Source organism: Passer domesticus, chromosome 9 (genome assembly GCF_036417665.1).
Source record: "Passer domesticus isolate bPasDom1 chromosome 9, bPasDom1.hap1, whole genome shotgun sequence".
In the NCBI taxonomy this organism is placed as follows: domain Eukaryota; kingdom Metazoa; phylum Chordata; class Aves; order Passeriformes; family Passeridae; genus Passer; species Passer domesticus.
Window position 1 is genome coordinate 43,507,940 of NC_087482.1, and position 27,234 is coordinate 43,535,173.

The 27,234-nt window shown below is 41.6% G+C and overlaps 1 protein-coding gene across 2 annotated transcripts in view; it reads right to left on the reverse strand.

The window, feature by feature from the left end:
* The window catches only part of CNTN3 (contactin 3), a 94,732-nt gene that overhangs the window by 43,275 nt on the left and 24,223 nt on the right, over positions 1–27,234 (reverse strand). For both annotated transcript variants that reach the window (XM_064433093.1, XM_064433094.1), the window contains exon 3: positions 6,107–6,202. In XM_064433093.1, the coding sequence (XP_064289163.1) occupies positions 6,107–6,202 (96 nt within the window). The remainder of the gene's footprint in view (positions 1–6,106; positions 6,203–27,234) is intronic.

Below are 27,234 nucleotides of genomic sequence, written 5' to 3' on the forward strand. Positions count from 1 at the left end.
GTTGGGACTCTGGAAGGAGTCACGAGTTTCATCATCATTCTTTGTAGCCTTCTGTCTGTATTTTTTCTCTATTCTTTAATATAGTTTAGTATAGCATTCTGAATAGAATAAGCATAAGAATATAGAATATATAGAATAATAAATTAGCCTTCTAAGAACATGGAGTCAGATTCTCATTTCCTCCTCCGTGTGGGGAACCCTGAAAATACCAGAGACTCCCTGGAGAGGGGCTCAGCACGTGGCCCTGCTGGCCAGGGACAATTAGCCATCCCAATTTTCCATCCCAAACTGCTCCTGAGCTGGCAGTGACACCCCTGGGTGCTCCCAGGCAGCCCAGATGTTACTGAGAGCCCGACAGAACAGCTCTGCTGCACTGAGTACCCAGGGCTGAATAAAAACCCCCATTCTGCTTCCCCTGGAGCTGTGAGGAGACGGATTGGTTCCTCCTCATCACATTTCTGCACTAATTGCTCCAGACTGGCTGGGCCATTCCCAGAGCCCTGGCTCTGAGCACGCTGCTCCCACCCTCTGGAAGCAGGCAGAGAAGTTGGAAAGTGCTTTAGGAAGCAATATGTAAATACATCCCCATTAGCCACATCCATTCCAAGTGACAAATTGTTCTTTTAATCACCTCCCCAGAACTTTACATTTAATTGCTGAGAGCATTTTCCAGAACTCTGTTGTGCTTTTTCAATAGCTGGAAGTATTTTTAAATTGCTTCCTGCCTATAATAATTTTGAAGATAAAAAAGGCGATAGTTTAGTTTATTGCTGAACTAAAATAAATCTGATTTCTTGTGAATGTTAAATATTAGGGACATAAACCAAGGGAAACTAATGGAAATAACCCAGGAGTCAATTTTCAAAGTAAAGCACCAATATTTATACGTGGAAGCAGTACTTAGTGACACTTTCATTTGATACTCTTGCACTCTTTTAGGAGAAGGTAAAACCCTTGTGAAAAACAAAAATTCCTTTCAGCACTCTTGTTCTGAGTGCTGGGACTGCAGCCACCTCCCTCCTGCCTCCTCCTAATCAATTATCCTGTTTGCAAAGAAAAACCCAAATATTTTAGCAGAGAAGATAATAAAGAGCTGGAGGAGAAATACCCCACAGTCACAATTTAGGGATAAAAATAAACTAGGTGGAGAGCCAAATGCAGTTATTGTCTCCAGTTTTCTCCTTTTTCCCCCAAGGCAGAACTCATATACCTGGAACTGGGAAAGTAAAAAGGTTCAACCTGAATTTTTTTCTTGCAATTTGGTTCTTCCTAATCAACTTCTCCCTTTTTCTTTCCATCCCCTCATTTTTCCAAGAGATACCCCACAATGGAATGTACAGTTTAAGAGTTCTGTAAGATTTTGGGGTAAGAAACTGCACAAAGGTTCTCAGGTCATTTATCCACCTCTCTGTCAGCTTAAAAACATGCACTATAAAGCAACTGAAGATGGTGCACAAATATATAAATATATAAAAAATAATTATAATATTTATAAGAATAATAAATCTATAAAAAGTTATATTAATTAATTATAATTTATAAATAAGATGTACTAATTTCAGCCTGGACTACCTCAGCCAGGAAAACAGGTTTATCAAAAGGAGAAAGTGCTTCAGAATGGCTGCATTTGACCAAGTGTACAGCAGAGTGTCCCTGCAGCACTGGTTTGGTACTGGTGGTGAAAACAATGCTCTGGCAGACAGCAATCCCTGGAAGATCCAGCTGAGAACATGTATTATTTCCCCTCACATGGACAAACATAAGCGTCTCACAGGTACCATTTGATTTCAAACTGTCAGCTGAAATTTGTGCAGATGATGATGATGACACCAGCAGGACTATTGAAAAATATGTTTTTAAATAAAAATGCCATTTCTCTTTGGCAGATTGAAACAGCACAGGAACACTACGGAGCCATTTCTAAGGCCAGTGCTCTTACAACATTCAAGGTGCCACTCTCCTTAAAGTACATTTTTGTGCAAGAAGCCCTGCACGTGTGATTTATTCCTGATGCCCTGACGTGTGTCATCCACAGCCTGCAATGACAGCAGGAAGCAAAGGTGAAAACCAGGATGGGAAAAGGGGAGTTTAGATGGGATATTGGGAATTCCTCCCTGTCAGACTGTTTCAATCACGGGGTGCCCAGAGCAGCTGGGGCTGCCCCTGGATCCCTGGAATGTCCAAGGCCAGGCTGGACACTGGGGCTTGGAGCACCCTGGGACAGGGGAAGGTGTCCCTGCCCATGGGATGAAATCAGATCTTTAAGGTCTCTCCCAACCCAAAACACTGTTGTACAACAGGACAGAACTCCTATTCTGGAGCTGCACCTGTTTAACTTCGCTTTGTTTTAAAGGTATAAAACATTTCCAAAGCCAAATATGTACAATTAATTCAACTTCCATTTCCCCGAAAAAAAATAGCATGTTGCTATTCAAGAGCTGCAGAAGAGAAGCAATCAGAGGATCCAAATATTTCTGGCATCTGAGACTCTTTCCATGCCATGTTATTCATGAAGCAGAGCCCTGCTGGAACTTGCAGGTCTCCAAATGGCAATACAAGAGACACGAGCAAAAATCTGCAAGTCTAAACACCCATTTGGAACAGACATGACATTATTCAGTGAAGGATTTGTCACAGCAAACACTGAGCAATAAATTGGGATCTATTTTTCCATGATCTAATATTATTTCCTATCAGCATGTCACAACTCTGACACAATATGCTGTGAGCTGAATTGATCCCTGCCCTTCAAATCCCGCCTCATTGATGGATTAAACCTACATTTATCAGGGGGTTATATGAAGAGGGAGGACAAATCCTTGCTGCTTTATCCATGTAGGAACATCCCTGCCATACTGCATCAAACAGGAACACAGAGCACACAAGGCTAATTAGGAATAAAGCAGAATTTCCTTGCAATTTCCAAGTAACAGCTCATCAGCTCCACAAAATTCTTGTTATTTAAGTTCTCCTGGGTTATGGTCACATTCCCATAGGAATAATGCAGCAGGAAGTACACCAATCTAAAACTAATGCCGTGTTTTTCCAGGCAAACTAATATTTGTTGAAATGTTCAAGTAACCATCAAGCAAATCGTCACTTCTACCATTAAAAATCATCTTTTTCTTTGTGTATAAAGCAGTCTTAAACCACCCCAGACAACACAAAAGGACCATGCCTCATTGCCTGCTCCTCTCTTGAAGAACAGAAACACCTCATAAATCCAAAATCAATGTCAGCTGAGGAAAACTGACTGTACTAAACAAATATAAATCACAATATATAGGAACAGAAATAACAGCTGAAGACGAGCCACACAATAACCACAATACAGTACAGTGGTAACAGGAGGTAAAACCCTACAGGAACTCGGATTTGCTTTACTGAAGGCTTTGTCACTCGTTAGATACCAATTTTGGAACAAAATCAGTAGCAGAGAAAAATCATTTTTAGATCTCCATATGTCTAGCTTTTCTCATTCTTGGCAGAATGGGCAAAAATTAGCATCACATGAATGTTTTTTAACCAGCTGCACATTAACTGTGTCCAACATTGAGTTTGGGATATTGAGATGTTTGTTGATCGACAGCCCTTTAAAACCATTAAAGACATCACAGTAATGCAGTAAAAAGTCAAAATAGCTGTAGAGATTTCAGTGAAATCGAAAGGTTGTAACAACTGGAAAAGTATCGGGAGAGCTGCATAAATCCATTTTTGATGTTATTTCACCTTTTGAGTATATGGGTGAGATGATTTACTGATTTTTGGTGGCAAAAAGGGGGTATTTTAACAGGTTCCCTGCAACAGAATTCAAAGATCCAGAAGTATGGCCATGCAGAACGATGACAGATGACCATCTTAATTATCCAAACATCACTGCTCAATTATGAGACAACTTAGGGTATTTAACATAAAACCAGCCTGGATCAGAAAAATATTTGGGGAGAAACGTCTTCACACTCAAATCCAGTCATTTACCAAATCTTCCACGCATTAAATCCCTAACAAGACTGGTAAAAAAAGGGAATTTTATTTAATTTCCAGAAAGGGGAAATGTGGTAACTCTAAAGAAAGTATTGGAGTGGTTTGTGATTTGTAAATGGAGTTTCATTGTTGGTTTAATGCTGGATGCCCACAGCCCAGAGGAGCTGGAACTGCACACTCAAAAGGACAAAGCCACTGCTCACTGCAGGAATAATTTGCTCCCCATTGAAAAGGGACATTCATATGATTTATGTAAATATCTGTGTCTAAGATAAGCAAGGAAAAAATATGATAAATTGCAGAAGGGAAGCAATTTTCTTTTTCCATACTATGAGCTGGCATTTCTTTAGGGATGAGCATTGGTTTCTATTGTAACTGGGATGCTGTACATGGAGGAATAATCACTATTTAATCAAGTCTCTTCTTGCAAACTCTTTGCAGAGAATGCAAGAAATAAGTGCAATTAAGTTAGCAAGATCTTAGAAACTGCAGAACACACCAGAAAACAAAAGCAGATATTTTGGGGGCTACAGAGGGAGAGGAAACAAGCTGGTGGAGCACGTTTTTAGAATTAGTATTGTCTGGAATTATTTGATAGCTCAGCGCAATAAATACAGACTCCAAGTTAAAAAAAAAAAAAAAAAAAAAAGAGTCAGATCACTGATCTGGAAAGGGCTGAACATCCCTCAGGCCAGGTCAGCTGGTCCTAAACCATCCCTGCTCTTCCTAACAAACCACTTCTGCTTCCTGGCTGGATGTTTTATCCCAGACTTCCTGCCCTGCATCCCATCCTGTGTGTTTTGTGTCACCTTGCTACAGCTTTATTTCAGCGAAAAATGGAGAGGGGCTTTTTCTACCTTGCTCCACGTCTCCTGGAAACTTCAACAGTTAGTCCTCCAACTCTCAGACAGACTCTAGGATTTGAAATATTTCTGGTACCAGTTCTCAATCCCATTTGGTAACTCTGGGAGCTCAGCTCTGTTTTTGCATACCACAATTAGTGTGGGGGTGTCAATCATCTCCCATCTGCTGACTGCAGGAGGAATTCTCACCTCTTCCAGCCACTGTTCCCAGCACCATGAGCACGTCTGGCATCACCTCCTGTTCCACACCTCAAACTCAAACCTTGCCAGAGTCAGGCAGTGCTGCCTCAGCTTGGCCATCACCTCTGGGTGTAAACCCACACACAGGCACAGCTGTAGGAACAGCTGGGGCAGTTCAGGCCTTGGGCTGCATCTAGAAGGAAAATTTAATCATTCTAATTCTTATAGATAGCTGGGGGAATGACCCATTTCCTCAGCTGCTGAAAGACAAAGCTGTTGCAAGGCTATAAAGATGATTTAAGAGTATGTATCAGTTTAGAGGGGAAAAAATTCTGCAAGCTCAGACAGTTGTAAAATTGCCACTTTATGGCTGTGTCTGCTTGGACTCTGCCAAATTTATGAGGCCACAACACCTATATTATTGAATATAATGTCTAGCTTTTATTACCTTGTCTTTGCAATCAGATCTAATGTTTAACATCACAGCCCTTCAATAAGGACACTCCGTATCAATTAAAAACAATAAAACCAGTTCCTTTTGGGTATTACTTCAGGCTCAATAGCAATTAGTCAGACTGAAGATGCAGAATAAGGGAAGAAATGTACTCACAACTTTTGGACCACCAAGAATCCATATATCCCCTTTTCTCACCCCCTGAGTGCAGCAGTGGTTTAAATTACACAGAACCATTCCATCCCACCACAGAATGTCTTGATTGCAAGAACACAGGCAGACACCAGCACTGTTCAAGACAACCTGCAATTCTCTGCTCACAGGGAAAACTGGATTCACTGAGGCTCAGCAATTGTGAAATTGGGCAGAATGCAACTGTAGAAGATACTCCATTAATTACAGGAAACCCCATAAAAATCAGACACATTAAGTGCACAGAAATTACTAGGAACGAGAAAGGCATTTCAAGATAAAAGTAAATCCTCCTAAACACTTCCCTCCCCAGTTCTTTGTTTTTGGTTTCTTTCTCCCTGCTTTTACTCAGAACTCGTATTTCATTATAATTCTGCTTTTTAGCCTTTCCAGGGATGCTGCCCAGCCCCACCACCCCGAGGGTGCCCCTTACCTCCAGCCCGGGGCGGGGTCCCGCAGAGCAGCACGACGCCCTGGCCCTCGCGCACCGACACCGCGCTCCTCATCTTCATCCTGGAGCTCTCCACGTCTGCAGGGGAACAGCAGCGAGCAGGGCATCAGCAACACCACAGACAGGACGGCAACACTCTGAAACCCTGCCTCTGAAATCCTGGCATTCTGAAACCCTGATGTTCTCAAACCCTGACCTCCCATCTCCGGCAGCTGAACCCAGCAGACCCAGCGCAGCCCGTGCAGAAGAAAAGGCTGCCTGGCACGAGGGGGGATGACAGAATTAGGGCTGAAGGGACCAAATCTGCAGTGAGATAATTCAACAGATCCTGTGGCTAATTCTGTTCTTATGCCTGGCTTCTGCTACAGGACTTTGATAACCAAAAAGGAGCCAATGACTTAAAAATAGGTCCTTAAGCCGCTGTTTTTTGGAGATGTTTCTTCTTCTTCCAAGGCTGAACACAGCATCAAGCTCCCATGTCCAATGTAAAATAACATTAATAATAGCTATTCAGAAAACAGATATTAATCTTGTCCAAGAGCAAGGAACCTCCTGGACCATATTCCTGCAGGAGAATCCCCTGGAGCATCACTAAGCCTGCTGCTCGGTGTGCTGACCCAGTGCTCTGCTCTGACTGCCCTCGGGTCTCTGGGATTATTTTAAGCTGTGTAAGGATCACAGGGCACCCTGAGGTGGAAGGGATCCACAAGGATTATTGAGTCCATCTCCTGGCCTTGCATAGGACACCCCAAAAATCACACACAGCATTGTCCAGCGCTTCTTGTGGGGGAAGCAAACACTTCAGTTTCCATAAACGTAAACATTTTATCATAAATGTACATTGGTTTTCCAACTGGTGAGTCAAGACCCAAGAAATTTGGTCCTCATTATACCTCTAAACTAAGCTAAATACAACTTGTAACATAAGCCAAGATCAAAGCCCCACACTTACAAAGGCTTTTCCATAAATAAGCCATACATTTTTCCATAACAGAAGACACTTAAAAAAAAAATATATGTTTATAACCTGGCATAGCATACTAAACTAACACAGTCTTTAAATAAGGCTGTCTTTATAACCAAGCCTAATAGGAGCAGTGAGTTGACCAACAGCAGCTATTTCCCCAAAATATAGCATTTTTTATTACTGCAAAGCAACAGCTGTTACAGTGAAACACTGAATAAGAGCGATCAGAATTTCAATGCTTCCTTTAGAAAATGCTGCAGTAAGAGAGCGTTGCACAGTCCTTTGTTAGTGCACATCAAGTTCACAGGAATGTTTCTTAGGCAGTTTTCAGCTTTCCAAGTGAATTCCCATGCAGGTATCCTCAGAATAAACTCAGATCCTTTTGCTGGATGTGATGGAGAAGTCACATAAAACCCCAGCCAAAGTGATTTCACTCAGGGATCAAAACAGCACAGCCTTAAATTATTGTTTCAGGCCTTTCCAGCACCTTGCTCTTTCTGCCATAACACTGTACATTCATCAGCTGCCCCAACACCATTCCTCAGAGCCACGCAAGGAAAAACCAGGAGCTGACAGCACCTCAGAGAACACACACTGCTCTGTTCCAGGATGAATCACACCCAAAGAATTAATATTTTACATAAAAATTCATTTAGACTACATTTTGCCCTCTTACATCACAACCATCAGAAGTCATACATCTTAAATAATACAATTTCCATAACTGAAATGAGTTTTTAAGCCCATGTGCTCATTTTATTGCAACTACAGACCTTCAGAACCTTCCTTGTCTTTGTGTTGTCCAACAAATGGCAGGATGGGATTGGGTGGGAGCACCTTGGGAAGGGATGTGGGATGTGCTGGAGGATTGGGAAGGCAATCAGCCCAGAGGTACCCAGAGAGGACCACCACAGCCCTGCAGTTTGAGCTGCTGCAATGTTGTGAAAATTGGAATTATTAGACACTGATTACAGGTGAAGACTGTTGTCACAGAAAAGCAGTTTTTGGGGAAACAAGCAGCAATGCATATCCATCCAAAAATGGAGAATACGAGCTATGCTACAATAAAAGAATAATTTCCCACAAATTAGCAGGAAGCTCCCCATCCCACCTTCCAGAGCAGCTCAACCACCACACTCATCAGACTGCTGCCAAAATACCAGCACTGAATTTCTCTACAAACTTCTGCATTCTCTTGTCTGGCACGGCTTTGATAATGAAAAATCAGCATGCAAAACAGGAGCAGGGCTCTTTATTAGCATTACACAGTGAAGTCCCAATCTCTGACCTTGCAGAGCACTGGCTGCTCCTGAACATGATGCTGGTCTGATTTTCAGGTGTTCCTGCAGCAGATTCAGAGGACTGAAGGTCAAATTCATTGTTTGGAAGTGTATCAAGAGTGATTGTTTATCCTTGAGCTGCTTTGTTAGGGTTTTGTTTGATTTTTAATAAAGCCACTATCCCAAGCACAATAACACCAGGGAGGAGAGCTGTGTCTTCGAACAAAACTTATTATTACATGAACTCATTGGGAAGGGACATGAAGTCCTCAGGGTAAATAAAATCCCTTAAAAGGTGGACTAATAATGGCAAAGCTTGTTTGCTTTTACAGATTGAACTGTATCCCTGTGAAATCAGAGACTGTCATCCTGCTGGAACGTTTCAATAGATAAAATATAACTGCAAACAAAGACCAGAGATCAGGACAGAAGATGGTTCTGAGGAGTGGTGAGTCAGAACAGGATTCCCTTTTCAGCACCCATGGGATGACAATATCCCACTGATCAGCAAAAGAAAAGGCCAGAAACACACAAAGTATTTCTGCATTTTATCTGCTGGACTAAAGACTTGTTTATTAATCCGCAGATCTTTAAAACTCTCTCAAACTGGTCACTAAACTGAAGTGCTTTCATTAGTTTCTCTTGCCTTAATCTTTTCACTTCCTCCTTGCATTTATTACACCTCACTTCTAATCTCCTTTCATCTGAAAAGCAACTATTAGTGGACAAAATTAACAATTTACTTAACCCTACCAGGCAAAGGCTTGAATCCTGCCACTGAAAATATTTTGGTAAAAATATTACAAAAATCCTGACTACAAGAGAAGAAAATCCAACATAAAAACCAAGCTAGAACTGTAATTTGCAAATTAAATGCTTTTATTGCCTGTTTATAGTTTGCCATATAGAAGGAAGTTTAAAATTAGCAACTGAGGCTTTCTGTCTCCTGAAACAGCATTTTCTTCTCCCTTGCCCTGCTAATACATGTATTTGCCTCATTGCTTTAGTACCAAGTCCATAAAGTTGCAACAACTGAAATATACACACCATTGCAGTAAAATGGAGGAAAAAACACAATTCAGCTTTCTTGAAAAGTCTTTGATTCTGCCCAAAGTGAGAACAACAGAACGAGTCCCTACCCATACAAAAAAGGATGTGAAAACTGCACACTCCAGTGGGTTCCCTCCTTTTGGTCAAGCCAAGTTTTCAGTCTCAAGCACTGAGACTTCAAGTGGCTGAGACAGATTCCAAAATGTGGAGTGACAGCGATGTGAGCACCAAACCTGTAACAGCTGCACTGGAACATTCCTGTGATACTCAGGACAATTAGAAGATAAAATAACAATCTGTGGATTCAGGAGGGGGAAACACGACCTGGAGCATCTCTGTAAGCTAAATGAGACTGAGAACAGTGACATTTTAATAAAAGAATAAATCAGAACCCATCTCAGAGCCTGCTGACCACATTCACTGCAAGGTTTCTGTTTTGTGATCGTGTGTAATTAATAAAGGACGGGTCAAGATCACATCAAACAGCACAGCCATGCTCTGGAGAGACACAGAACATGGTGCTATGAAAAATTCAGAGCACTCCTGATGACAAAGCTGCTCCACATACACAGCTGCTGGCGTGTGGCAATGCTGAGTTATGTGGTATTTTATCAAGAAACCTGTGTGATATTTCACCCCCAGACACCAGTTCAGTATACAGAACTTTGTAAGATTTGCAGGGACTGCTAGAACTTGCACCAAATCCTGTTTATTTTTTTAAGTAATGCACAGAACACATTCACTGTGAGAGGAGCAGGATTCCATTTTCCAACTTTTTTTTTTTTAAATTCAGGTTTCCAACTCCAAATCCAGCAACACCCAAGCATCTGATCACACTTGTATCAACTGCTCTTTATTGTCAACATGTTTGTTAGCAATTCTACCATGTTTTGAAAACTGCAGAACAAGGATTCAAGCACTACAAACATAATTGTCCCTTAATAGCCATGAAAATATGTATTGTACTGCTGCATCAGACCCACTGTTATTCAAAGCAGCAGAACTTGTTAAATATACTTTAGGTGTAATTCTGTATTGGTAGGATGTTCAAGTGCCTAAATGAGTCAGACAACCAAATCTAAGCTGTTTTCTTGAGTGGGTAATTCTGAAGTGGGGACTCTGTTTGATGTCAGCCCATAATGAAGCACTAATTCACAGCCCACTCGCCCTGGTGAAAGTCACATTATTAAAAAGAACGGAAATTCCACTCTCTCAGCTCTTGAGGGCAAATAACAGCCTCAGCACGTTGTAATAGCTATGTTGGTAATGAGAACTGCTGGAGAAAACAGAGTAACACCAATTTGTTTCTTTAAAAAGAAAAAACAAACACAAGCAACAACAAAACCCAGCAACCTTCACACCACCATCCCCTAAAACTCACCTGTGTGCATGAACAAACCTTTTTTCCCACTCCCTTAAACCCCAAAATTTGCTATACCCATGCACTGCTGTAATCATGAAGTTGGTATTTCTTTAGAGAGACACCCAAAACTAAATGTGCACTCTGCATAATTAATTTCCATCAGGATATTTACGATACAAAGCCTGTTAAACAGAGAAACACCCCACCAGGGCTGCATGTGAGCCAGTGAAAAACCTTCTGCTGCCTTCCCAGGGCCTGGATGGAGCCTGGCAGAGTCACACTGAGACCAGAAATTATCTCTGTAGTCATTTCTGCTGGGCAGAGAGAGAGAGGACACAAAAATACCACCAGTGCAGGAGTGAACATCACACCAAGCAGGCAGGGAGGGGGTGATTTGTCACTTGAGGGGAGATGCAGAAGCTGCTGGGGAAGCATCTCCAGGGTTTCACTTGGTCAGGATGGTGCTACAGGGAAATCACAGAATTCCACACCAACAAAATCCCTTTCTTCCGTGCCACGTGGCTGAACTTGCATTTTACACCCTGAAAGCTCCACGACACAGCAAGCAGAACAACCTCCCACCCTTCAAGGCTTATTTTACACCCAAAATGCCACCCAGACACTTCTGCATTTGAAATATTGTCCCCATCTCTGCTCACGTCAGTCTCACCAGCAGAGCCCATCTGAGTGTCCACAGAACACCACAGAAATCCACTGAGTTGGAAATACAGAAATATACTGAAATACTGCCAATAGAATGCAGCAGACCTCAGTGCAGAACAGACCCTGCAGGTTGCTTCCATCCCATGAAATGCTGAATATTTCACAGGTGAGTCCTGCTGGGATGAACAGGCTGCTGGAGCCAGGTGCAGTGAACAACCAGCCAAAAACAGCAAAAAAAATCCTACAAATCTTTGAAACTCTTCCCCTTCCCTTGAATCAACTCAAGGTGCAGGAAAATATGAAACAGGAGACATTTAAATGCTCTCACACCAATTAAAGGAGAGAATTCAAAAGTCTGTGTCATATAAACACAAAGCTAAAAATTAAATTGGCACAGATGTATCAGAGTGTGGTGAACAGGAGATAACAGCATGGGAAGAGGCAGAAGAGTTTGTAATAAATAAGGGGAAAGAAAGGGATGAGATGATTTGAGGGCTCTGTGGGACTGAAGGAAAGGACCAGAGACAGCAGAGATTTAAAAAAAAAAAGGCAGTAAAAGAATATTAATACCATAATAGTTGAGTCAACATCTGATAAACAGGGAGTATTTTTTAAAACATGTTTTGCACTGGCAAAAATGCACTGAAAGAACTGGAAAAAAACCAAACCAAGCCCTAAGAGCGTTACTAGGGAAATGCATGTTTTGAAAGAAAAATGTTCTCCAACAGGTTTTTCCAAAAATATGCCTTTCATAGATTCATATTATCTGGGAATTACCACTCAACTCCAGGCAAACACAGCACTGAACAAAGCAATTCAAGCAATTTGAGAAATATCTCAGGAGGCAAGGATGTTTGCTCAAGGAAATTATCCCACAGTCGACTTCTCAGATGCAACACAGATTTCTTTTTTCCCTCTAACACTTTCCCAAAACAAGCCCTAAGAACATCCTGGCAGTCTACTGAGCACCAGCCCTGGTAAGCACAAAGCAGGTTTAGTGCTGAAGAACACCAGGCTATTCAGATTTTAATAGTTAAACAGATGGCTAAAGCCCTGCCAGAGCTAGCTGTAATTATCTGAAGGTTTGTTTATTTATTAAATATGCAGCAATGTTCCCAAAAAGCCTTTCCTCAATAAATAAATCAATGAAAACCATCCTACAGCAGCTCAGTTTTAAAGCACTGGGAACATGCTGATGACAGTGGGATGTATTTTTTTTCCTGCCACTGACTTCAGCCCTTCATGTTTCCAGGGATGGCACCTTCCACACAGAGAAATGCACAGATTCTGCCCCAAACATCAGCAGAAAGGATTCCTGGATAAGCAGGATCTGTCATCTCCTCCCTCACAAGGTGTGGAGCGCCTGGCACAGATCCCAGCTCTGACACGTGGGCAGCACAGATGTGACAGTGACAGAGAACAGACACAGCAGATGGAGAAGTGTCCTGCCCACAGATGTCCCACCCCGGCTGCTCTCCACACTCCAAACCACCAACTTGAGTCAGCAGAAAAATCCCATGTTCACAGCCATTCCACACAGCTGTGTCCTCATCCAAATGTGCAAAATAATATGAAATATTTTGTTGTATGTGCAACGAAACACATAATCTCCCCATCCTCCAACAGTGGAATAACATTATTTAATTTATACTACATAAAAATCAATATATTATGTAATACATATATAATATATGTGATCCATTAAATGATTATATTATTGTGTAATATATTTACATGTTATTACTATTAATATATAACAGTGGAATAATAATTATTTCACAACAGTGAAATAATAAGCCAAGAATAAGACATCCAACCTTAACCCATTACTCACCCTGCCAGAACCACCTGTGCCATTTTCTGTTCCAAAATCAGTTGGGTTTTATTTCCAAGTCCAGCTGCTGTTCAGTATTTTTAACTGGACATGTTAAACACTAATGGACTTTTATTTTTTGTATTTATTTTAATAATCCTCCTCTTTACTGGTTCTCAACCTCAGGTATGTTATGCCTCAACTCTTTAATAAAAGAAATACAAAGGAACCTGGAGAAGGTGATTATTTCTACAAAACTGAATTCAATATCCCACTTGAAATAAGCTGTAGAGAGGATAAGGTGCAAGGATTGATTCATACCGTAACAAAAATAATATTTACAGAGGAATTTAGGAGGAATTTAAACTTTTAGTTCTATCACTGAAGATGAAAAAGAGGCAGAAATAAAAGTAATGTGTTTTCAGAGCACATTTGCCTGGCTCATGCAGAGGAAGAACAGTTATTTCACTTATTAACTTTTCACATCACAACTTGAAGGAAGAGGCGGGCGAATTTCCACGTTTGACAAACAAAGCACCTCAGACCCAGCATCCTGAGCACAGCACTTGGGACTGGCATTAATTGCCCCTGTGAAGCTCAAACCCACCATTTCTGAATCAGGGACGGAACGTGCTCCTCCCTGGACTCCTCTCCAACCCCAGCAGGATCCGAGCGAGCACCAAGATGTCACCACAGCACAAAACAGGTTCTGCAAAATTGCCGCAACCATTTCTGCCTGTGAATCTCCGGGCTTGCTCCCTGGGATTAGACTACATTAACAGGCTCAGAAGGACAGCAGAGATAAGAAAAATGATCTATTTCTATCCAGCAACACTGAAGTTGTAGCTTAATGGATGTTCAGGAGCACATCAAAGCAGAGCAGGAGAGATTTTGTTCCCTTCCTTCACAGCAGCAAAAAGTGGCTAAAGCAGTCTGCAGTTATTTCCTTACAGACTTCAGGGAACAGGAATGCAGGGGAAGGCATTTCTTACCCTGATGTCATTTACAGCTGACAAGCAAAACAGGTATTTTCTGTGGCAGATAAGGCAGAAAAATTGAAAGAAACCCCACATTACTGTGATGTGGACAGTGGAGATGTTTAAAACAATAATAATTTGCCAGGTTCACAAAAAAATGCAAAAATGAAAATTAGAACTTTATCTGCAGGAGACAGACCATGGAAGAGTCCATGAGGCAAAATCATTTCTCCAGTGCTGAAGATGAAAGCCAAAAGATGAAGCTTCCCAATGAAGTCACATCTCCAACCTGTGCACAAGCACGAGCTGTTAATTAATTATTTAATGAAAAGCAGAAGAAAACCACTGCATAACCTAATTCAGTATTGTACAAACTTATTGCTCTCTAGTCCCTAATAAAATTAAAAGAACACACTGAGGCTGCAAACTCGATTATTTGGAGGTAGAAAATCCCAGAATTAAGGTTGCCTGAGACCACAAACATTGGCAGAGGAACAAAGCCACAGCCCCATCAGCGAGACTCCAGCTGATGGTTCACACCAGGGCTTCCTGCTATTAAAGCAGCCACTTTCCTGCCTTACCTGGAAACCTCTGAAGTGCTGCTGAGTGTGTTTAATTAGTTTTCAAGAGCCCGAGTGCTCAGTGGAAGGCGTGAGGTTATTGTGCACCCAGGCTCTGAGCTCTGGCTCCGTGATTCTGGTGGGATGTTTGGGGGGACCAGAGGAGCAGTGGCCACTTGTAGCTGCTCCAGCACGCAGAGCTGGACCCGTGGATGCTGTCCACTGATGTGGAGCTGTGTAAACAACTTTCCCACATTTGTACTTGCCATCAGCAGCTCCCAGCAGGCAGCACAGGCTCAGTGGTGTGGGGTGAAGGGATTCGGGAGCAGCTCCAGGAGATGCCCAGAGCGGCTCTTTGCGGGATGCTCCCACCACAAGGTCACAGCACTGGATCCTGGTGGCATTTCTGAGGCAGGACAGACCCAAAGGCTGCAGCCAGACAAACCCAGGCCAGAATGACAACCCCAGGTCAGTTACTGCCAAGTGGGGAAGGGCTAACACCGGGGTCAGGCAGTAAAACCCCGTTGTGAAACCTGTGAGACCAGCACAGACCTCTAAAAGCTCCTCCTGACCTCTCATCACATACAGACATGAATAACCTCTGAACAGCTTATTTCCTCCAGTCCAAGCACTGCCTTTCATCCCATGCTCCTGCCAGACAAGCCCAGGGTGATCAGCCCAACCAGGGTGACAAACTGCTTTGTCACCAAGCCCAAATTCCCCCTGCTCTGCCACACATCCACCTGTGCCCCTCACAGCCAGTCTAAAATCACAGCAGCCTTTCCAGGACACGTGCTAGAGCTTCAGCCTGGTTACAAAAGCTCTCTTTCAATATTAATCATTGCTCTGACCCAGATGTAACAGAGGCACTTTGAAAACCCAATCAGTGTAATCCCCACGCAGATAACAAATCCCAGGTTTTGCTTTCTGCAGGATAATCGTTACACAATTAAACAAAGGGGTAAATAGATGACAAAACTCCATCTGGCCTGGCTCAGACTGAACTGGGATCTGCACTGTCTGCAGCAAGAGCAGGAGACCCTTGCAAGCGTGACTTGGAATAAAATAAATTCATTACACAAAGCTTTTGTGGTGAGAACTCAGTACCCTGACCTTGCACAGAGGCAGATCAATGGCCCCAGGGCATGGGGCACACGAGGAGCTGGCTGTGCCCAGAGCCAGGCTCTCAGCTGGGAGCACAGCAGCCCTTTGCCAGCCTCTCCAGACACTGGCATGAGACAAACCAACGCCACCCCGCCACAGAGTCAGTAAATACCGCAGTCTGCAAGGATGTTCAGCTCCCACAACTTCAGATACAAAGCTCAGACCTGCAATCACAAGACAAGTTCATTTTTTAATTTTTTTTCCCCCCACTAAAGAAGGATTTATTATGTGGCAACAAGGTTTCTTGAAGAAGTAAGACAGTAATTCCACTGAATCCTCACCAGGAAAGGTAGGAGAAAAATAAGGGATGGATAAGATGCAATTGGCTTAAAGAGGTGCTAAAGTTACTTTTAAACAGAAGCAAAAAAGAGATACATAAAAAGATGAAAGAGTAAGTTAGAGCAGCATGTGTTATTAAGCAGTGAAGTTATGAAATACTAAGGAGAAAAAATGATACATTTTTCTAACCAAAGCAGCATAAAAATTCGTCTGAAAAGAATCTGAAATAAAATCTGGAAGACAGATGTAGTAAGAAATCAGAGGTTCAAAACCAGCTGAATGCAAAGGAGTGTTAACAACAGATAAGAAAATGCAAAATACCACTGTTAATATCAGATTATTAAAAATCAGAAGCATCATATCACACACTCATTTGATACCCAGGGAAGCCTCTGGCAAATCACACACGAGAGTTCAGCCAGCAGATGAGAGGCTGTGGCAGTGCAGAACCAGCCCCTACACCCAACAAATCACTGGCTCGTTTGATTTTTTTAACTTTAATTAGTGGATAAAAGAGCAGTGTGTACAGTAGAGGCAATCAATGCCATTCCAAGTCATTAGATGTGACAATGACAGTAAGTTCATCCAGGGAACCTGCACTCAGGGACAGGATTCCTGCTGGGGCTGGCTCCTTCCTGGCCATTCCCAGCTCTCATTCCCAAAATCAGGAATCACCATGACCCCAGGCACAGAACTGCCTGACATTCCCTGCAGGCTCAGGGTTTTCTGCAATGGCACCACTGGTAAGTGACAAATGGCTGTGGACAAAACACTGCTTCAACTTCAGCCTGAAGTGATCCCCACACATCATTAATATTTCAACCTGGCTTAGCTTGTTTTGGGTAAAGAGGTTTTGACTCAGTTACTTCCATTTCAGGAGAACATCTGTACAACAGTTTTGTAAAAAGCTGTGGAAATAAAAAGCGCTAGGAAAACAAATGAAGGCATTTGAAACACAAGTGGTAAAGAGAGCTTCTACCCAGCTGGTGAGTTCATCTTCCCAGTCTGCTCCATCCCCCAAAAGCCAGTCCAAACAGATTATCCAGGAGCACTGTTTTTTTGCTCTTCTTGCAGCAAGAGAGCAAAAAGAAAAGGCAGGGATCATCTGAGCACATTAACCTCCCTGGAAGAGAAGGGAATGAGACAAGATCTTTAGAGAATTGCATTCTGTCTGCCTCCACAGTAATGGCATTACACTTGAATGAAAGCAAAATTATGTGGAAGACTGTTAGTTTACTGAGGGGTCAAAGAGATGACAGCTGTGGCAGGAGGAAGCAAACCTTTAATATGCCATGATGGACCAATGTGCACATCCCTCAGTGGATGAATAAATGTGGCTGAACAAGGGATTACACCTGAGCAAGCAACAGCATAGATTAATAAATTCAGCATCAGACCATTCAACAACAGAGGCTGCAGGAGTGGAAGAAAAAAAACCAACTCCTGAGAAATAGCTGAGTTCTGCTACTCCATTTAGTGAAACAAATACAATCCCAGTGCTGCTGAGGAGAGTTTAATAGACTGAGACATGTAATTAAGGAGAAAACCCCCAAAAGACAGGGGGACCTCAAATCTTTCTGCTGGTATCTGAGCAGAATTGTTCTGTGGCAGATGCTCCATGTGCAGCCTGATCCCCAGCCTAAGCCACTCTGCTCCTTGCAGGGTGATGTAATCCTCACAAATATATCCTTAACTACAACTGAATAAAAAGTCATGGGCTGAAAAAATACAGTTCCATAAAAAAATAGAGAGAAGATGTCTCGCTGCACAGGGCTGAGAGAAGCAATAACAGGAAAATAAAATCAGGTACTGCATCTCTCCTCCTAAGTACAGAGAATTTCCTTGGTTATTAAATGAGGCTCCCCACAAGTCCCAGCCTGTGCTCTCTGTAACTACTCAGTGCCACACTGGATGAAAAACAAGACATAAATACATAATCAATACCAGAACAGAGACACAAGCAAGGCAGTGTAATAGGAGCAGCTCTCTAACTTCCACTGCTTCAGTTTTAAGATGCCTGCTTTGCTTTGCAATGAACATCAGAAACCAAAATACACAGGCTGGCAGCAAACTGCAGCTCTGAAAAAGTACCTTTAAAGTAAGGTGATACCCAGTGAAGGCACTGAAATTGTTATTTGCAATCTGTCCACATTTATTGGGCTGCAGCCAGGGGTTAATTCAGTCAAACTTTGCTGTGTAGTTCTTATAAATTCACTGAGTGCCAGAGTAATTCTGTACAGCACAAGATACTGTGCTTGTTCTGGAATGACAGCATCATTTAGGCTGGGAAAGATCTCCAAGATCCTCGAGTCCCCAGCACTGCCAAGTCCCACCAAACCACAGCCCTAAATCCCCCTCTGCACATCTTCCAAGTGACCTCAAAAGAAAAGGACATCTGCTCTATCTTCTTGCAGGTGTTCTTCAAATAATGTAATGTTGTCTAAAACCGTGCCATGGCACTCCACATCTCAAAAGAAAAACCAGAAAAACAAACCCTACATCTACTAAATGATGAAGTCAAATTCTCTCAGCCACCCAGCCAAGCCTTCCCTTATTTCAGCTCCTCATCCAAAGCCTTTTAGCAACACCCTTTTTTCTGTATCAGCTTGGTGCTGTCAAACACGTTCCAAATTGATATTCTACATCTTTATTTCAGTTTGAGGAGGCTCCAAAGCCAATAGCTTTATGAGCCATGAAGGGTGGGGTAGGACACAGCACAGTCGTGTTTCTGTTGACTGGAACAATTTTCATGTTTGATTTTTTTGTAACTTGCAAAAGCTACAGTTGAGAGATCAAAGCATCCAGTTCCTACTGAACGTTCCTATTAACTTCAATGGGCTTTAGATCAAGCCCTTAATGGGGTATTAATGTGATGTAAACATTTTTTAAGTATTATCTTAATATTATCAGGAGCATGTTAAATGGGCTAACAAGACTCCATTAGGGTAATTCTGACACACAAATCAAAAGGTGAAATAGTTTCCTTAGCAAGGACTTACTTTGGTTTTTTAGTGAATATATGCTGTGTTTTGCCAAATAATCAATATTTTAGAATTTTAAGAACAGCTCTGCAGTGCAAAAAGTCCTAATGAACATCACTACTTTTCAAAGAAACCAAGCACACACACAAAAGAATTAAAGTATTTTTGATTTAAAGCTTTACCAGGTAAGGGGAGCTGTGCAGGAAATGCCAAAATTTTCTGTCATTTATAAATATTTTTTTACAGAAATGAAGCCAGCATTTCAAAAGACTCCTGTCAGAAAAGATCTCAGAATTTAGGCATAAAGTCAAACAATATAAAATCACATTGGTGTCCATAGGCTCCCTTGCACTTCAGACACATCTTGTATTGAGCAAGTCCAATTAAGGGAAGTATTTAATAAGAGAAAAAGATGTAGGGAAGACAAAGCTGCATTTTCCAACTTCATTTAATGCCTGAAGCCATCCCTGGCTGAGGATGTGCAGCCTTTTGGACGAGCAGGGTTGGTGCTGTGACCTGGAGCCTCCTCCCTGGCACCCTGAGGGTTCGAGCACCAGGATTCTCCCAGGGCTGGACACAAGGCTGGGGCTCCTGCCCAAAACTCAACCTTCTCCTAAGAGATTCCGCATGCTGCAAAATCATGGCAAGGCAAGATTTACCTTTGCTCAGAGCAGCACTTGTCCCAAGTTATAGAAACTATAATGTTAAAACAGAGCATTAAATCTCTATTTCTGGCTGAGCATGTGGGCTGGCCTAAACTGGAGGAGTTAAGCTCACACAACATCCTAAAACAGCCCCAAAGCTTTAGCCTTCATGAAAAAACTACATGGGAAAATGATGTAATAAATAGCTTTGGGAGGAAAAAAGTGTTTTTCAAGCTCTCTTATTTTTTACTCCAAAATATTCTTTCCCTTATTTTCTATGCCAGAAAGTCTCTGCTCTCTCCTTGCCACACTCCTCTCCTTCACAAGCTATTCATGCACAAGCTTTGAAAGATAGTAAGAGACAAGCAGATTTACATCAAAAAAATAAAGAGAGATAAGGTTGCTATGGGAATAAGAAGACAAAAACTGTTACTTAATCCAACATAAAAAGGATGAGAACTGGAGAGAACTCAGATGGAATTGAAACTGTCACCCCAACCAACAAGGTTATGATCTGAAACAACTGCTTTTTCTCCCTCATTTCCTCTATGCTTTTATGTAATTTCATTTGCTCGTCAGAATCTCTTTACAGAATACAATATTTCACGTTAAGATTCAAAAAACTTTAAAAAATGAATTAGAAGTAATATTTCCCAGTATGTTGCTCACTTATGTCACTCACTAGGCAAACTCTTGCAAAAGCTGAAATATGCCCCCTCTGCAGCAATGCTATGGATGCAGATGTGAAATTGGAGATGAATCTTTAGAGTTTATATATAAATTATGTATAAAAAATAGATTCAGCCATGGAGTTGTCTCACTTTTAACTACAGCCTGTGGTCTACAATGAAGTTTTACAGAGGCTAGCAAGCAAATTCAGATTTAGGGTTTTTCTACAGCTGCAATCAAAGGCAATTCTTCTGAACTCTGAAGGCAGAACGAACTGTCACACACCCCCTCTCCCCAAAAAGCCAAGGCACCATTACTGTCAGTAGTTTATCTCAGAGAACAGTCTCTTATCAGTGCTTGCTGGAATCATCTCCCAGCCAGCACAAAACATCGTGGCAAGGAATGAATCTGTCCTATTTTCAAGTTGTTGATACAGGATAAATGTCTCTTCTCATTTTGAGAAGCGTAGGGAAAATGTCTTTCCTTCCATTCCACACCCCCAGAGCTGCCCTGACTCAATAAATGCAGGGCTGTGTGATCTCCCTACAGAGCAAACCTTAAAAATGAGAAATGGGATGAAACCTTAAAATATCCAATTCATAAAGTTTCTACCAGGGGATGATCTCTGGCAACATAAAGCCTGGAAATAACTGGAATAATCAAGCTAAAAACTTTTCCAGGACATGCAGCAGAGCTTTGGAAAAGGAACTTATTTGCACCTTATCTCTCCCAAGGTATGCCATCATCTCCAGAATCAAAATTTGCCACTCAGGTGTTTACCAACAGTGAGATCTTGATGTGCCACCCCTGAACTACAGGAGAATCCTTAACTGAATCAAACATCAAACTACCTGAGGATTTTCTTTATTGCCTTCAGAGTTATAAATAGCTGCAGGAGGATAAAATACACACTAATTACCCTTGTCTATGCAAACGAAGGTACTTTTAATTCAGGTTTAAATAATTTTCAAGTTCTCATTGCACAACAACTGCCAAAGGCAAGGGAATGCCACATTTCCCTTTGCAGTCCTTGGCTCCTTGCTGCATGCAGAGCACCTCGAGTTGCCCCAAATTATTTTGCAAAGCAGGCGCAAGGTGTGATTTTGCAGCTCACAGTCTGTGAGGGTGGAGTGGCACCAATGCAAAATTTTCTGATTATTTCAAACAGGACCCTGATACACTCTGCTGTGTTTGCTGGATAAAAGCGATGCTCACTCCTCACATGGCACTTTTTAACAAAATGACACTTCAGAGATGGCAACCAACCCTGATGTGTGTTTAGGATAACGTGACAAGTCTCAGCTTTGGGACTCTTCACCCAGACCCTTGGGACCACACAAAAACTTCCAAAGTGTCACTGGGCTTTTTCCTGGCAGTTTAAATGGAAACCTCAGTCACCTGCACAAGCTCACAGCCACCACAACCAAACCCAGGTCTCCCCAAAACTCCTTTATTGTGCTGTTATTCCATGTTTCTGTGTCCCTGCCTGTGAAAGGAGGTGGAACTGGATGATCTTTAAGGTCTCTTCCAACCCAAACCATCCTGTCATTCTCATTTTACACCACAGAGAAACACCCAGCTGGCTTCAGGATGGAATTCCTTCATTTACACAAAGTCCCTCTGATCTCCCCTCTTCACTAAGGTTTTCTGGACCCATCTGTTGAGCAAAATACTACAAATACTTGTAGTGGCTGCTTCAAAAAAAGTGCTTTCTACATTCAAATGCTCCTGAACATCTGACCCCCAACTATGCAGAAATTAAGGACAGCCAAGCACCAACATATTTACCTACACACCACCTTTTCCACTTGCCTGGAAAAAGTTCTGCTTCCGTGCCCAGAGGCCTGGCTTTGAAATGCCTTTGATTTTCTTAAAAGACCCCTAAAAACTCACCAAGAAGTCATAACTCCATGTTCCATCCAAGGAGGGGAAAAGCATCATGCTCTGCTAGTCAACTGTATTTTAATATTCTGTTTATAGTTATGGAAATTTGGCTCGTTTTAGCATCAATAAGTTCTGATTGTGCTAATCAGACAGGAATATAAATGAGCTTTTATTCGCTTAGGTTTTCAAACACGTTTAGTAAATATGGCTGAGGTTAAGCTTTATACTCTACAATGTTGGGTTATTTTGTTACTGAAAAAACAGTGTGTAAATTGTGTTTTAATCCCTGATAAATACTGATCCCTGAAATCTCCCTGCTGATATGTACATCCTGTATTGGAGGAGCTAAAGGCTACTATTAACACATTTGTTATTACACAAAAAAACTGAGAGGTTAATTATGGCACAAATGAAGCTTTTGTCCAAGGCACTGGCAGCCACATATTTAAAATCACCAAAAATTAAAAACCTAAAGCATTCATTTTGAACATCATCATTAAGAACAACAAGAAAAATCAGAACAGTTTCTACTGAAGAGCTTTTTTTAAATACAAACGGAATTATTCTCAGTTCTGCTGTTTTTGCTGAACATCTGCAAAATTATTCAGCTTTAGATTTCAACCCAGTGTACCTCCCCTGTTTTTCAACTGTCACTCACAGCCTCTTTAATGTGATTTTTTTAACTCCACAGCATCCAGAGCTTCCCAAGTAAAGGACTGGAATGGATGGAAGCAATGAGCCTTCCAACAACTTTCAGGACCTCACTTCTTCTGGAACTCTGACTGTGTTATTCCACACTAAAACCCAACAAACACCCATGGAGAGGCTCCTGTGCTGTCCTTGTCACAAAGCAAGCAAGCTGGGAATGGTCAAAATCACTTTTTTCCAAGGTGTCTGGGCAAAAAAGGCTGAAGTCACACAGTAAACAAACAGCCATAAACAAAATACCAAGCAATGATCTTTCTACCAAAAAATTCAGCAAACATAAGTCCTAAAGCACTGGGATTTACCACAATTGCTATTAAATCAATATTTATTTGTGGATTTGAGTAAGTATTCCAGTAGGGATTACTATTCAATGTGCCCAAGCTTCATAACCTTTTACATGAAATATATCAGAATTATTTGCTCTGTTGTACTTAACTTCAAACTGCAGCAGGCAGAACTGTAGAAGTACGAATGTGCAGCCTTCATGCTCAGTAATATTTGCAGTAACAGAATTTTATTGCAAGATAAACCACTTGAAAATTCCTTCTTGGCAATTTATGTGAAAATCAGAATTGCCACTAGCCAAAATTTCTCCATTCAAATGTCATCAAATCTGCAATGAGCTTAATTAATGAAGATAAAAGCAGCATTTGTCTCCTTAAAATGAGGCATTAATTGTCTGAAGGTGAGGATTCAGCTTTAAGGTTAGACAGTACCTGCAGCACGAGGGAGCTCCTTTTCTAGAGGAGGATTTCCTCAGCTTGAAAGATAAAGCAGAGACCAAGGAGACTCTTCAAAAGCTATTAAAAGTCTCCCTTCAAAAAGAATTTAAATATAACAGCGTATTCTGCACTTGTGGAATTCAGTATTATAATTTTCCCACCCTGGAAACCCAGACTCCTGGAAATTAATCTGCTTGGAGAAAGGCTGGGATGTCAACAAAGGTCTTTTCATGGGCTTTGGGCTTAAATTTAGATCCAGCTCCAAGTTTACATTCAGCTGACCAGAAAACACAGATCCTCGTGAAGGAGACTCTTTTTTCACCTCACCTAATTCCAGGTGAATGGATCAAATGTGGTCACCTCACCCAGGAGTGCCCAAGGCTGCTACAGGAGGAATAAAGATCAGAGGAAGCTGAGATTCACCCTGGGCCACAGCAAGGGGTGAAGGCCCTGCAAGAATCAAAACTGCAAGAAGTTACCTGGAATTAATTCATGACTTCACCACAGCTTAGTTTGGCACTTTCACCATTCGTGCTGTTCTGCATGTTTTACTCATTTTTATCTTTGAGGTTGCTCTTCACAGTAATTTTAAAATAATAATGCTAAAGTGTGTGTTTTGAAATTTTGAACAAGGCAGACATTTTGGAAAAAAAAATAAATAAAATGCTCACTAATCACCTTTTTGCTCCCTGAACACTTCAGAAAAAAGCAAAACTCTCAAGACCAGTTTCTCATTTTGTAACTAACTGAAGCCAAACTTTCTGGCAGTGCAGTGAATGCTGGTAGTGCTGCACAAGCCATCCCAGCTAAACAGTTCTGACAGTCTCTACTGGCATAGCTGCACTTGAACATGATGGCTGGACACGTAAAATGCACAAAAAGGAGATTACTATTAATATGCAAAAGCATTATGCATCAAAAGCCAGGCTGGCTCTGTCTGAAGGCTGTAACTCCTAATGAAAACTGAATTTGAACAAGAGTACTAAATGATATTATTTATTTTTTTTTCTTACAAATGGACTTTTACCCATAAACAAACTCCCCACCAAAGACTAAATCTGAAGGGGATATTTCTGCTCTCCTTGTGGCATGATTTAATCCCAGCATCAGAGCAGTAAGAACATGGAAGGTTTGCTCTCCTGCTCTTTGGAAAATAAAGAATCATGCTTTCCAATTTCATAAGTCTCCTAAACTTGATACTCAAAAAGGGAACTGTGAATCTGATACATGACATTGCTGGCCCTGAGGGCTTAACAGTTTATTTCTGTATTAGACTGAGAAAACAAAATGAAAAAATGAAAATGAAAGCAATAAAAACACCTGAATTGACATAAAGAAATACATAGAATATGATCTAGTTTTAAACTCAAATGGACTGCTGAATAAGGAATTAGAAGAAAAATCTCCCTATTGGCAAATTTCAGTATAGAGTGACAGAACAGGAGCCAGGCTTCAGTGTCCAAATAATTCCTATATATTACAGTAGTGCATTGGCTGGGTTTTTTGTTTGTGGTTTTGTTTGGATGGGGGTTTTGTTGCCAAAGCTTGCAAATTAAGAAAAAAATATAAATTTTTTTTTGTTGTTTTCTGTATTTCAATAAAGTGCAGCAAAGCCAGTGTAGGATACACTGTTTATGATGGCAAGGAGTCAGAATTTTAGGACAGAAAGCTAATCCAAGTGGCGTCTCCAGTCTCACCCTGGACACGATGTTTGAAATGTGCCCCTTCATCTCCTGAAGGGGAAAAATTTTAGGTATTTACACACAGAGTCCTCCTTGTTTCGTTTCTTTGAACTCTCTCTTTATTCACAGCTTTCCTTCCCCTTCAACCACCCTTCAGAAGTTGTTTTTCCTGTCAAACCTCAGGAGGAGCTTTAGGAAGATCCCTTTCTGGGGAGGAGAGAGCAGCTGCTTCCAGCAGGAGAGAACAGCAGAGCTCTGTGAGACAGCAAAGAAAGCAGAGCCGGTGCTCTGCAGGGCTGGAGCAGCCCAGGCACTGCCTCTGTGCCTTGCCCTGCTCTCCAGGAGCAGGAAAACGAAGCCAAAATGCACAAAAGTGCTCAGAAAATGCCTCACAAACTGCAGGGAAGTTTTTACACACCCATGAGATGGGGGTTCACAGTCTCATCAAATTGCTCATCAAATTCCTCCTCACATATTCCAGACAGGAATTCTACCCCAGCTCCACAAAGACCAAGGGCAATCAGCACATTCAGGAGGGGTGAAAGCCCTGCAAGAATCAGAAATTGCAGGAAGTTACACCTGAAATTAATTCATCACTTCACCACAGCTTAGTTTGGTACTTTCACAGTTGATGTTGTTCTGCATGTTTTACTCATGTTTATCTTTGAAGTTGGTCTTCAGAGTAATTTAAAGATAATAATGCTGAAGTGTGTGTTTTGAAATTCCGCTCCTAACAAGGCAGACATTTGGAAACCCCACATATATACATATATATTTAATACTCAGTAATCACCTTTTTGCTCCCCAAGGTAAATGGACAAAAAGACCATGGCACCATTAGTCATACAGATATAATCACACTTCAATAAACAAAAACCCAAGGGCCACTGTTTTTTTTAATTAGATCCTCTCACATTCTCCTCTTTGATGAACTATGAAGATTCACAACAGATAAAGGAAAAGCAATTCAATATAGGACACTGCAATAAGGGGCATGGTTTGAAACACATTATCTGCAAAGACAGACAATGTCAGGGTTCATAAGCCAAGATCAGCATCATCTCCTTTTCTGCAGCTGCGATGTTATGAAATAACACTGAACTGCACACAGCTCCTTCAAGAACTGTCTTTTTGCTTATAGGCAAAGCAGAAGAAAAATGTTTTCTATGGGCAGGCAGAATACCTGCTCATCTGTCTTAATAAGAGTTTAAAATAAAATTCTCCAAACTGTTAGACAGCTTGTTTCCACATTTACAGCCTGTTCTTACTAAAACCTGTTTGGAAATCAATTCAGCCCCAGGATTCCCAAGTGGATTTGAGCAGCCTGCTGCTCCAAAGTTCCACGGAAGAGATTCATGCAGTTGAAGCAAACAGGTCATGTTAGCATGAACACATGCCCAAATAAGAGGTTTTTATGTCAGGATTGAGCCCTTCTGCAGAGTTTTGAGGGAGATGGGTCAGGCAGCTGGAAATTGGAAATTCCTCAAACTGCATCTGGCTCAACTCCTGTCTCTGCAAGTGCTGACAGGGACTGCACACAACCTCCTCAGTGACAGCAATCCAACATTAAATCTGGGATGTACATCCTGGATGGGTGCTCCAGGCTCCCAAGCATGCCAGCTAGCTTTTGGAAATGGGAAAATCAGCTTTTCACTGGACTTCTTGCTGGTTCTCCAATCTACCAACTCCCCATGGCCACCAAAC